Source organism: Pinus tabuliformis, chromosome 4_1 (genome assembly GCF_031772625.1).
Source record: "Pinus tabuliformis cultivar Carrire ecotype Pingquan chromosome 4_1, CPIR1, whole genome shotgun sequence".
NCBI lineage: Eukaryota > Viridiplantae > Streptophyta > Pinopsida > Pinales > Pinaceae > Pinus > Pinus tabuliformis.
Window position 1 is genome coordinate 692154771 of NC_142303.1, and position 13637 is coordinate 692168407.

Genomic DNA, 13637 nt, shown 5'->3' on the forward strand with positions numbered 1-13637 from the left:
TAGTATGCCTAAGATGTCCCTTACATTCCCTGCTAGTATGGTCTAGTCCCATGCGGTCTCCTTTGGTTCATGAAATAGAGTGGCTCAGTGGCTCCTTCAGCCCCTTGGTATACAACTTTAAGTCCGGGTAAGGAAGGGAACTTATTTGTAGAATGATATTCTTTACAAACTAAACAAACCTCTATAGAGTTCAATGGGCATTCGTTCCTAGGATGCCTTCTGGTGCACCTAGGACAAAAAATGGTCAAAGCCCTCTCTGCTTCCTCTTGTTTCCTTTTGATATGCAAGATATCCATTTGCATGGCAAGAGTCTACAATATCTCACTCTTGAAGTCTTCCAACATGTTTCCAAGTTCACCTTTAAGGGATGAACTGGATGAGGAGGTACTAGCTATGGGTTGACTCCCCCTACATCTCTTTCTGGCTGCCCTAGAGTGGGTGTCTAGAAGGTCTTCCAGAATTCCTCTGAGCAGGACCAGCTTCAGAGATTCGGGGTCAAGTGTGCACCTGGCGCTTTTATAACTGAGTTGGAACCTCTCTTCATAATCTTCCAAAGATTCATCACTTCCCATGGTCATTTAGAAGATTTCTTCCTTGGTATCTTTTGACCTACAGTAGTCTCGATTTTTGTTATTAAAGGCTTGCTTCATCTGAGCCTAGGTTGTGATGCTATTGCTAGGTAACCCCATGAACCAGCACAATGTTGCATCCTTGAGGGTAGAAGGAAACAGTTTCAACTTATGCTCATCTTCTGCATAGTCATAGGTATGACAGATAATAGCAAACTCAAACAAAAAGGTGTCAGGATCTTCTATAGTCAATCCATGGAAGTGAGGTAGGGTTGAAGGGCTTATGTTCTTCATTTTAGTGTCCCCATTGGTCTCTCGGATGGGAAAGGTACCCTCTATTCTTTCTCCATTCCTGCTAGCATTTCTGTTTTCAGCCATTGTCTCCGAAGGGATGTTTTCTTCTTCTTTTTCTCCTATAGGTTCTTCAAATATCTCTGGTTGTTCACCTAAAGGTTCTTCTGGATCACTGCCATTGAAGAAGAGACAAGGGTGGCTTTGTGATGTGGTGGGGGTGTTGGGTAGGAATTTCCCTGAATTATCTTTGTTCCTATAAGGCATGAAAGGAAATCTCTTTTTGGGTGATTTTTTTTTTTGCTTGTACCTACAAAAATGAAATTGATTAAACAAACAAACTGCAACTACTGAAATGAACTTGCTGAAAGGAAATTGCAGAATTGAAATGAAAGCAAGGAAATGACTAATCTACTTTTGTTGAAATGGAAATTGCAGAATTGAAATGAAAGCAACGAAATGACTAATCTACTTTTGCTGAAATGGAAATTACATAATTGAAATGAAAGCAAGGAAATGACTAATATACTTTTGCTGAAATGGAAATTGCAGAATTGAAATGAAAGCAAGGAAATGCATAAATTGAAAGAAACAACTACTCTACTTTTGCTGAAATAAACTCTTAGCATAATGTTGCAGTAGAAAATAGAAGAAAGTAGTAATCACAAAGTACTCTGACGCTTCCCCGGCAATGGTGCCAAAAAGTGGTGAGCACCAGTATTGCAGCAATAATGTTGCAACTCTTGGGGCTTCTTACTTTACTTTTATCAACTCGATAGTTCGTAAAAAACTTGGAAGCGATGGTTTTGTATGCACAAGTACTAGTTCTTACTGCAGGCTGTCACTTGGTTAGCTGGCGCAAGATCACTAGTTGCTCAAGCCAACTTCTATGGATTCCAGAAGAAGCTTTAAATGTGATGAAAGAAATGAAGGTTTACTCTACAGAGGCTATTCTACTCGCAGAAAGAGAAAGAAGACTGGAACGTAAAGCAAAACCTAGCAAACCCTAATTTACTAACTAACCTTATTTTTGCATAAAGAGAGATGAGAGCTTATGAAATGAATGCCATTACATACTCAGGAAGCAAACTACATCTATTCAAGCTATTTCTAGAAGGAAATGAGAAAAAAACATCATTTTTGGATTTTTATGTATTCTATGTGAAACGGTCGTGTATGTAATTTTTTATTTGTGGATGTGGCAGCGATTAGGAGGCAATGAAGGGAAACTTTGGAATTTTAATAGGTGTAGGAAGGTCTGGAGAGGTCCTAGGAGGCCTCTGACAACTTTCTGGAGGCTTTCCCTGCAATCGGACTTCAAAAAGTCACCTACAGGAAATTCTATAGGAGGCTGCAGGGGATCTACAGGACGATGCCGAGGGTTGTTTTAGAGGTTTTAAAGGTGGAAAAATTGTGGTAAAGGGTAGCGGAAGACTAGAGGGATGTGTTAAGGTGTCTGAGGTACATCTAGGGGGATTAGGGAACGAAATGATGGTTGGATTTGTTCAAGGGTCGAGAGGAAAGTTTATGAGAAAAGTGTAGAAAATTAAGGTAGATTTATGAGGGTTGTGAATGACCTGTGGAACATGTAGCAAAGAGAGATGGTGATGGATGATTTATTGACTTATTATGAACATAGATGTACTGCAAAAGAGCTGCAAATCAAACATGAAAACTGAGCAAGAAAAGGAACTAGCTGCACAAAAAAAAAACAGAACTATACTTCATATTAATCTAAATTCTGATCTAGGAAAAAGGAATGTTGAACAATGCTATATGGAAAGGAAAGCATGGAAAGAGATTTATTGCAGAAACATAAATGAGCATGGAAAAATAGATTTGAAGCAAAGCATTAACCTCTAAATCAGACTACAACACTAGAAATTGCATGGGGAAGGAAAAATTGTGTTTTTGTGGCAGCAAGAGGGTCTTAACCTCAGCTCATGGTCCCAAAGGGAGGAAAGGAGGTCAAGGCTACATTGATGGAAAATTTTTTATCTTTCTCTTATCACTATTTAACCTGCTTCAACAACTAAAATGGAAACAGCTATGTAAATCACCAAAAGCAACCTATTCTAACCAAGGAAGAAATCTATCTAACAACAACTAATTCATAAACTAAAAAAAAAAAAAAAGGTGCTGGGGAGTTTCAGTTGGGCCCTAACCCAATAGCTTCAGCCCTCTGGAAGAACTCAGTGCTGGCTTAGAAAATATTTCATCTTCATTATCAAAATAATAGTCACATTACATAAAACTATCCACAAAAGTAATCTCGAAATGAGCTGAGAAAAAGCTGCAACAAAAGTGCGAAAATTTGATGATTATTATATTGCATTGTAATCCTTGATTGATTGTTGTAGGATTCCAACCATGATCTCTGATCCAATCCTTGATATGATAAAGTACTTTAGTCCTCAAACCTTTCTAACTTTTCACTTTAGGGGGGAATCTTCTACAAGTCATTTTGTCACATTAGGAAAGTGATCATCAAAATTGGATCTCTCGCCATCCATCTAAGTGTCATGAAGAACTCCCTTGCAAATCAACAACTTATATGCCTTGAATAAAGTGGAATTTATGGATCTCATGGTACAAAAACTTGTTTTTGAGCATCTGTGTAGTTTTTCTAAAGAAAATCTGCACATGTGTAGTTTCTTCCATTATAAACTGTGCATATCTACGCCATGTCTTCCACTAAAAATTACGCAGGTAAATCAATAAAAAGTAAAAATAAAATGTGAGATCTAGAACCATTGTTGGGCGAATCATTCCCAGCAGAAAGCCTTAAACTCATGTTTATTCGAGCCTAACCTCATTTTTTATGGAACTAATTCCCGTTCTTCAAGGATCCCTCATCCCTCTTTTAGTGGATCTCATCCCTAGACTAAGGATCTCAAACTACTTCCTTTTGGTATATTAATCAAGCCATAGGCGAGGAATTGAGGGAGGTTTTAGAGAGTAAGTTTATGCTGAGGGAATCAGGTTGGAGAGTTTACCATTCTTGGAGAGGATTGATATCAATGGGAGGAGCTTCACAACATCAAGGCACATGTTTTGTAGCTCCTTTATTTTTATGAAATTAATGCAAACAAGCATTTCTTCTCACTGCATTGTTTAATGGATTAATTGATGAATTTCATGGATGGCTTATGTTATTAATATTTTCCCACTGGAATGATGTTATTTATATTTTTCCATTAGAATGATGTTTGTTACTAGTGTCCTTGATCGCTAGTTTGAATTATTGAATCATTTATGCTACATATGCCTTTGATCCTTTGTTGTTTCCATGTGTGCAGGTCTAGATTCAAGCATGGAGGAGATGCACTAAATCACAAAGGGGGATCTTCATCAAGTATGTCGTAATAGGGTATGAAATTCCATTTCTCACCTTGTTAGCTTATGATTCAAGAAAAGATAGATTCAGGGAAGGAATTAGCTTGATTATCTGTTTGTTTCTAGTTTCTGTCTAGGTTCTAGGGAGATTTCTCTTGTCCGCAAGAGGGATAAATCCGCATAACAATTACTTTGTAAAATTTGCTAAGTTATTCCTATCCTATACTAGCTACTCATATATAATGATCACCATTAGACTTTGGTGCGATTGTTGAAACATGTACATCTTCCAATTTTGTTGACCCCAAATTAAAATGTATATCATTAGCATCTATTTGTATTTCAAATCAAATGTGAAACAAAATCATACAATATCATTTATCCATATAATTATGGGTCATTCAAAAAACCTTACTTAAATCCTCAACTAATATGCGTATGGAAAGAAATAAATCAAGTAACATGTCTACAATGAATTATCAATTCGATTGTGGCATATTGTTAATCACTCATGTGTACTATGACATACCAATGCAAGATTAACAAAAAAATGAAACACTAAAATAAACACAATTTATCATAACTTCATATAATGAAATTACACTATCATCACAAACAGTGTAACACAATGTGTATTCCATACCAATTCAAATACCTCCTCAAAGTGAAATTGAGGTCTTTATAAACAATTGCCCACATAACTCTCCTTTAATCAAGAACTACATTACGTACTTTTGGAAATATAATTTAGATATAGTTTTATGCCTTGAATAATTTTTAGCAACTTTAGTTTTTCATCTCACACTAGTTTGTAACCATTGAAGCATCTTATATAAATGAGCTAACACATTGAAATCCGTGCAAAGATAATTCACCACTAATTGTGCATAAATTGCTTCTTCACTACTAGTTAAAGTTTATAATTCAACTCGAGTCAGCCCGAAAGGATGGCACCCGAATTAAAATATCTCTTCTACTTCTCTTGTGGTGTAAGTAGCCACTCATTTTTCATGAATTTTAAATACTGTACACAATAAGGAATAAGTGGGAACTGTTGAATCATCATATCTAAAAGAACTAATCTGTTGAAATTCTTGCAACCAGAAATTGCCCAGAAATTGCCACTTCATTACTACTTAAAATGAAACCCTCATCTCCATGAGGCTTTTTTATCACAACTTAAAATTGTTTATATGATGTAACCTAACCAGATTCAATCCAAAAGGATGGCATGTGATAATTCTCTTAGCTTTAATGAATACATCATTCATTTCATCCATGGCTTTCTTCCTTTCTTTAATTGATAGAATGAATAAAATACAAGGATATTCATCTCAAATTGAGCTCTAAGGGCATGCATATCGATGTTTTATCTGTGGATATCACAGATTTGGGCCAACATGAATCTTACATGTGGTTGTCACTACCATAGGGGTTTAAAATGGATTTGCAGTCTGATGACATCCAATGCCAAGGATCTCTTAGATCCAACGGTCCAACATCGTATTGCCCCCAAACTAGCACCGACGCTAAAATAAATTTATGCCCTTGATGAAATCCAATTCCCTTGGTTAATCGCAATCAACGACCCTCACCCATAATTAATATATGTGTCTGTGTGTGTAGATATGTATGTACATATGTATGCACTTCCACGGCTATAATCCACTTCAATTTCGATCCCCACTAACACAATGGTTCTACTCACCCCTCAAGATCAATGACTCATAATGATTTTGGGGCACCATCCTATGACATCAACAATTAGGGAGAAGGGGGGTCCACACGTTGGGTTCCATCACAGAGTTCTACCCTGTCATTTTAACAACGATCACTTTACTTACTAAGATCCATGCTTCTCGTGAAATATGAGGCAAAGGGGGTGTGCAATTGCGGTTTCATACTTTCACCAGAACTTTGTTGAATGACAGAAATTCGAACTGTCAACAATTTGATTTTGTGAACTGACAAGAATTAGCAAAATTGAACCTCCTTTCCATAATACTCGCCAATTCGAACTTTCGAGGATATCTGATCTTAGCACCTATGTTACCGAATTTCTCTTGTTGTTCCACAATTCCAAGCTCATAAACGCAATTCCATCATTTTCATTAATCATTACAGTTCATCAATAACACGTAACTTTTTCGTAAAATAAATTTTCCACCCACAACCACATTAGTGCCTACCTTCATTTTAAAATAAAGTACATAGACAAAATCGAGGGTAAAAGATTCATGTCACTTGATGAAATCGATTCCCATCCTAATCAAGGCCTTGGTTTCAAAAGGTTCCACACCAAGTCTTTGTAGCTTGCAACCAAATCCCGCCTTTGTTTTCAAAATTGGATATCAGATAATCTACAAAGTGGTTTTGGTGCAACTCCTTTGAAGCCTAATATAAAATAAGGTGACAACATGCCAACAGAATAATAAGGGCCACCACAACCATCAGGTTTCTCCGCACAATTAATTGCCCCCTATTTTGCACCTGATATACATTGTCCACCATTAATTTAGATAACTAACCATGTGGCAAGTATTTCATGTAAAATGTACTTTATTGGAAGTGTGAGGGAGGAACCACGAGAGTTGACGCAACCCTCTCCCCCTCCCTCCCTCGTTTACATAAGGGACCTCATCCCCAGCCAATAGTCAATCTACGTCGTAAATCCTACACCATAAATCCTTGTCACTGGAGCATAACATAGATTGCAGTGTCCATAGCAAAGCAATCAAGATACCCATTATCAAAGTCTGTACAACAACCAATCACAAAATTTATTATTTCCTATTTAAATTTGTTTTTTCAATGTATGACAAATACCAAAATTAAATGGATGCCCTGCACGAGTGAAATTATGTACATAAATACTCACTCAACTAATGGAAAAATAGAAATAATATTTTCAAAAATTAGAAATATATATTTTTTTTATGTAGAGAAAACTAAGATAGTTAACATTTTCCAAAAACTTTAATTTTAATTAAAAAATTCACAAACTAAGACGACAACTATAAGAAACCTAACTAATAAAATTATTATTTAACGTAAAATAATAAAAAACCATTACAAGTCATAGATATTTATAAAGAATATCGAAGTTACCATCAACTTAACAAACAATTATTTGATGTTAAGTGAATGCGAAAGCCTAAATTTTAAAGGATAATAGGATGCAGAATGGGGCTTTAATTCCCAATGAAGAATACGAAAGCTTTTACATACTATGCAATTCCTTATGTGAAGTGAAATTTGTGGAAAATCTAAAACCTAAAGAAGATGATAATAATAGTTTGAAGTGTTTTTATGTTAGATTGTATAATTTTTTTTTATTAAAGCAAAATAAATAAATAAAATGGATTTTGAAGTATTTTATAATATTAAATTATTATGTTAAAATATTTTTTAGTTTAATATGGTAGAGATGTAATGTAATATTTTGTTTAATATTTTGATTTCATCAAATTATATAAAATAAAAGTAAAATAGTTAATAATTTAATTATTTGATTTAATCAAATTAAATAAAATTAAAAATAAAATAAAAAACATAAAATTTATTATTATTATTATTTTATTAATTAAACCAAATCTATTTTAAAACTAAATCTATAATATGGAGAGCTCAGATTTCTTGAGATATAAACTTCTTTTAAAATAAACATGGGATAAAAAATGATATATCCACAAAATAATTCAATAATTATTATTATAAATATTAAATTACCATTAAAAAATTTATATAATAAAAATATAAAAATAAAATAAAAAAATTTATATAATAAAAAATATAAAAAAAATTGAATAAAAATAAAATAAAAGCAAAAACTTTAAAATAAATTAAATATTAAAAAAATTCAATTTTTACTCTTTTAAACCAATAAACTTTTACCGAATTTATCAATTAAAAATAAAAATAAAAATATGCTTTTGAAACTTAAATCATCATATAACCCTTTTTATATTACAAATTAACTTACACTAATTAATTTTCTATCTATTAAAAACAATTCATGGAACTCTGAAAATGATTCTAGAACAAAACCGTAAAAAAAACCCACAATTATTAAGAGTATTGAGTATTTACAAAAAAATCGGGATTTGAGTATTTACAAAAATTCCACGATGTGGACCGTTAGATGTTTGAAGGGACACATCTTAAACGCTAAACAGACGACACAAACTTTGGCATTTTGACGGCAAAGGTTTACCGGTAAGGGCCTTGTAAATAACTAAGATTCCATTTACATTTATGGCAGACGCTATGTCCACGGTTGTTTAGAGTGTTTTACACAGTACCAGTATTTGGTCTAAGAATGGTGGGAAAAAACATAATTATTTATGTTAATAGGGTTTTTAAATTTTCAATTTAATTTCTAGATAGATGATATGGATTTTAGAGTTTATGAAATATTTTAGATAGATGATATGGATTTTAGAGTTTATGAAATAGTTTAGAATATTTTTATTAGTAACATAAAAATTAAATATTAAAATATAAAAGTATAGTAGTTATAATATTTTTATTTTTTTAATTAAATTAGTTAATTAAAAAAATTGTTATATGAAAAAATATAAATTATAATTTTTTGAATAATTTGATATTAATATTTCATAATTTAAATTTTTGTGATTTATAATAATAAATAATAATTTTTTTGGATTTATCATAACAAATTGAAGTTATATTAAACTATACTATTATAATAAAATTTTATTTACTAATTTAAATTTAAAAAAATATAATAATAATAATTATAATAATGATTTATTTCGACTAACTCAAGTGGCAATCCCTATGGAAATAAAGTTTCATCAAATTCGAATTTTATGCTACTCTCTTTCTTAGTTACCTGAATTATGACATGTAAATATGACAATAAAAAAATCTTACTAAACTTATAATAATAATAATAATAATATTATTATTATTATTATTTAAAGTAAAATTATTATTTATTTATTTTTATAAAAAATAATATATATCTATCTATATATAAATTGAAAAATATGTTTGATACCAACTATGTTTTTTTTTTAAATCTAAAATAATCAGTAACGAGTGAGAATTCCAACTATATTAAGGACACCTAATGTTGAAGTTGAGGTACAGTCATCAAGGCTGATTCAGCATTCCCTTATCCTGTTCTTTCCATCATAAGTAAAAATCCCCCGAATCTCAAATTCTGTGGTCGCCCAACGTTTTGATCGCCTTCCATCTTTGAATCCAGTTTTGCCAAACGCCCTTTCGACCGCCGTCTATACCCTTTATCCATTATCAGGTGACATGCAGTTGGCCCACCCTACGTTTCTCACAACCCCGTATTCGCTGCCGATCAAATTTGTTGTAGTTTTTTTGCACAGAAGAAGAATAATGGGATCGATGGCCTCACGCTCCCGGCGGACTGAGGTGGTGAGTCCTGAGGCTATCAGGGTCGTCCACCTCAACGGCCAGTTGGACCAGTTTTCGGCACCGGTTAGCGTCAAGCGAGCGCTGCGAAACGATCCCCACCATTTCATATGCTGCTCACGTGATTTCTGTGCCGTCCATTGCCGCCCTCTGCAACCCGAGGAGGATCTCCGGCTGGGCGAGCTCTACTTTCTCCTGCCGCTCTCAGTCCTCGAATCCGACCTGTCGACCGAGAACTTGATGGCCATGGCGGCCAGGCTGTACGCCGCCGCCAAAAAGGAAGTGTCCAGCGCAGCGAAGCGGCGGATGAGCGCCGATTCGTCTAGCGATCTGCCCGGCGAGTGCCGCAGTTTGATGTATGAGAAGTTATTGCGGAGCTGCGATGATCGGAAGGTGAAAATGGCATTAAAGGAGCATTTGATGTCCAAAAGCAGGTCGTGGACGCCTCGTCTGCATACCATCCAGGAGACGGATTTCGCTGGTTGAGCCCATCTATCAGAGTTTCTACCATCCTAAATTCATCTTTCTGTTTAACGTTTATTGGCTTGATAATCGAGAAAATTACTAACTGGCATGTTCATGGCCTCCAACATAGTGCATCCTAGATGAAGGAGACACTGTTTTATTTCATAGTTATTAGGTCCGAGTTTGAGTTTAGATTTAATATTTAAAAGGGGATTACCCAAAATTTAACATGGGAAATTTTTTACAATATACATGTTATAAATAAAAAAAGTCGTGATTTGATATATACAAAAGGGGCTGTCTAAAATCTAATATAGTAAAAATTTAGACCTGCTAAATCGTGTTTTTTATATTTTCTATTTAATTTTAGAAAAGGAAGTGAATTTCCAAACGTCATTGTCCAGAATAAATTTTTTTTTTCACCATCCGGCAATTGAAGCAACCACATCCTAGCCAGGAACATGGACAAAGCGAAGAACAAATTTTACAGGTGCTTATTCATAGTGCAGATTCAACAACAACATAGTTTCAACATTTTTATGTTGATGGTAGATTTCAGATATATTTTTGGATCTGATATTATGAAATAATTAATTTTTTTTCTTAATTTTTAGATTCTAAAATATTCTCTAAATCTACCATACACATAATTTCAAGCCATATTCTCCCATCTACTCTCGTAAACCAGACACATGCTGGCTGTCAATCTATGGTATCTCCAGGAATTTAGTCAAGTCGGAGAATTTAAAGATTCCGTCTGTAAAGAAGTCAGAGAACCTAAAGATTTTCCTTCTTTAGAATTGTGGGGGGGTCAGAATTCTAACTCTCGGATATTCTATACTCACCTCGATGCAGTGGAAACACTGCCTGGCAACGCAACTCCTTTTAAATTGCACGAAAATTTTCGTAGTCAACAAAGAAGCTTGGATGGGTTAAAGAGACATGGAAAGAGCCCTGAACCCAATTGCCATGCGAATCAGAAGACCAACCAGTGGAATGTACATGGAAATTACATTGCTGACCTCGATGCAGTAGAAACACTGCCTGGTTGCACGAAAATTTTCTTAGTAAACATAAAAGCTTGCATGGGATAAAGAGAAATGGAATTAGAACCCTGGACCCAATCGCCATGTGAATCAGAGGACCAACCACTGGTGTCTTCTACCTATCAAGAGAATCTTTTATAGGTGAACATAATATAAAATTATCATTGAAATACATTTAATTTATTATTAAAATCCGAAATAAAAAAATAAAAATAAAAAAGTTTATTTAAAATATTTGATGTATTTGACATATTTGATGTAAAATATATTATTATTAAAAATATAATAAAAGTTATATGTTAATTGAGATTATCTTGAATGGTTGGGAAGAAGAATAAAATCTTCCCCCAAAGTTTAATTTTTTCAGTAACATGATTTATATTGACAATATACATATATGTAATGTGGAATATACAATTTTGTATTTATGAAAAAACAATGATATTTTAAAACATAAAAATTAATCTACAATTCTATTTTGCAATCACTAAAATTATAGTAATATAATACATTGAACTAAAAACCCTAAACAAATTTTCACCAAATTTTCATTGAATTAGATCGAAAACTAGTAAAAATAACATCATATCATATTTCATGTTTACGACTAAATATACATAAAGTTTCTATTCATCTATTATCTATCTATCTATATATATATATATATAAGTTGGGCATAAACCAAATTTTTTATGTTATTGGTCTGCCCAAAGGGAAAGAAAACCAATAGCATAAACTTAAAGTCTTGAGGTTGCTAAGGCCTCATCTAACTAGAGCATCTTGTAAACAGAAACTTATAAAACCCCACTACTAGTATTACAAGCAAACACCCAGTGAATCATAACAACTATTGGGCAACATCTCTGGGAATTTGTGTTGGCTGGTCACTATCTTCAACCAAGGAGGAGACATTGGCTAATCTCCTAGCTAGAGTGGATAGCATGTAGTTTATACTGTCAATTTTTTCCTCTAGCTTTGTTAACCCAATAGAATTCTCTTGTTGAGTCCTCATGTACCTCTCTATGCCGCCTACAATATTCAAATGAAGTTTAACCTTGTGTTAGGTTTGTTCCATGATTGATGAAGTGACGGGAGCGCATGCAATGCGCCAAGTTGTAATGTTCCAAACTTAAATAAATAGTGATATGCAAAGCAAAAACGACTTACAACACATAAATTTTAAAGAATCAACAAATGCTCATAAAACTCCAGAAGTAATAACAAGCTGAGCCATTCTATTAATCAATGGAGCAAGTACAATAGTATGGAGGAATGAACCTGGGCTTGCCTCAATGGCAAGTGTGACAGAGCCCAGGTGATAATACAATGATCTCAAATGCTCGAAATGACTGCTCCTCTAATGCTCTACGCTTCCTAGAAAACTACAATGTTGACTGGAAATGGACTACAACAAATTCCACCTTCGATGCTCAGAAAACATTGCAAATTTAACCTCAAGCTCCTTGACCAAAACTCACAAAAACCCAAAAATGGTTTAGCCTATCTCTGAGCCAAAGTTGAACCCATAAAATGGTGCGAATTCCCAAGCTAACTAGCAATTTGCCCTATTATAAGTATTAGGAATTCAAGCCCGAATAACATCTGGAAAATTCTGAAACTTTAATCGCAAACTCCTCTCATAAAAACCAAAAAAACCCACGAAGAAATTTGGCTGGTTTAGACTTCTGAAATTCGACCCCCTTGGAGCCCAGCGTCAACAACAACTGCAAAACTCAGCCTGCTAGAATCTGCCTGTAAATCCTCGCAGAAATGGACCCAAAGTGTTGGGATGACCTCTGCTATCAATCCCCTGACTTCTCGGATGGGCTTCCGACCTATGGCACCTCCTCCTTAGCTACATGAAATTGTTGGACTGGCCCTATGCGTTCTCCCCAAGTCCAGTAATTCAAACTGCTGGGAGGCTGGTTCTACTGGCTCCAAAACTCACAAGAAAGGTTGGCCCTTTGTTGCTCTCCCAATCCTCTAACTCTCCTGACAAATGCTTGATCACTGATAGCTCCAAACTTCCCCTACGTATTCTCCAGCTAGCCAGAAATACACATTCCTTGTTGTGGCTGAATGGTAGTGTTGTAACACACTCCCAAAACTCTTGAAATACTTATGGAACCGCCTCTCTAGGGTAGGCATGGATGGTCCCCTGAAGTAGAAGTTGAATCTCCCACTTGAGAGATTCGTAACTAAACAGTCGGTTGACTCAGTTAAACAGCAGAGCGAAGAGTCAAGTAATTTTGATTGCAAGGTGTAAGAATGAATCCAAATTAGAGCTCCCTCCTCCTTTTATCTTTGTGGGTCTTCCTTGCCTCATGTGAGCCCCTTCATCCAGTGTTGGGAAAAATGCTGAGGGGAGGGGGGGTCATTATTTTATCTTTCACAAGAATGATTTTCTTTTTCAAACTGTATAGCTATTTTATTGAAACCAACTAGTGTATGTCCACGCCTATAAAGAATGAAACCAACGTATATATAATAAAATTGATAAACAACTAATTCATTGTCT

At 34.5% G+C, this 13637-nt stretch overlaps 1 protein-coding gene across 1 annotated transcript; it reads left to right on the forward strand.

Annotated features, from left to right (window-relative positions):
* Nucleotides 1-9309: 9309 nt before the first annotated feature.
* LOC149178020 (uncharacterized) lies at nucleotides 9310-10115 on the forward strand. Its single transcript, XM_089423525.1, has one exon. It carries the CDS (start codon nucleotides 9486-9488, stop codon nucleotides 10092-10094), a length of 609 nt encoding a protein of 202 aa, XP_089279651.1. The 5' UTR covers nucleotides 9310-9485; the 3' UTR covers nucleotides 10095-10115.
* The last annotated feature ends 3522 nt before the right edge of the window (nucleotides 10116-13637 follow it).

Excerpts from the sequence above, each read along its gene's own strand:
- LOC149178020 (XM_089423525.1), top strand. The coding sequence starts at position 9,486 with ATGCAGTTGGCCCACCCTACGTTTCTCACAACCCCGTATTCGCTGCCG.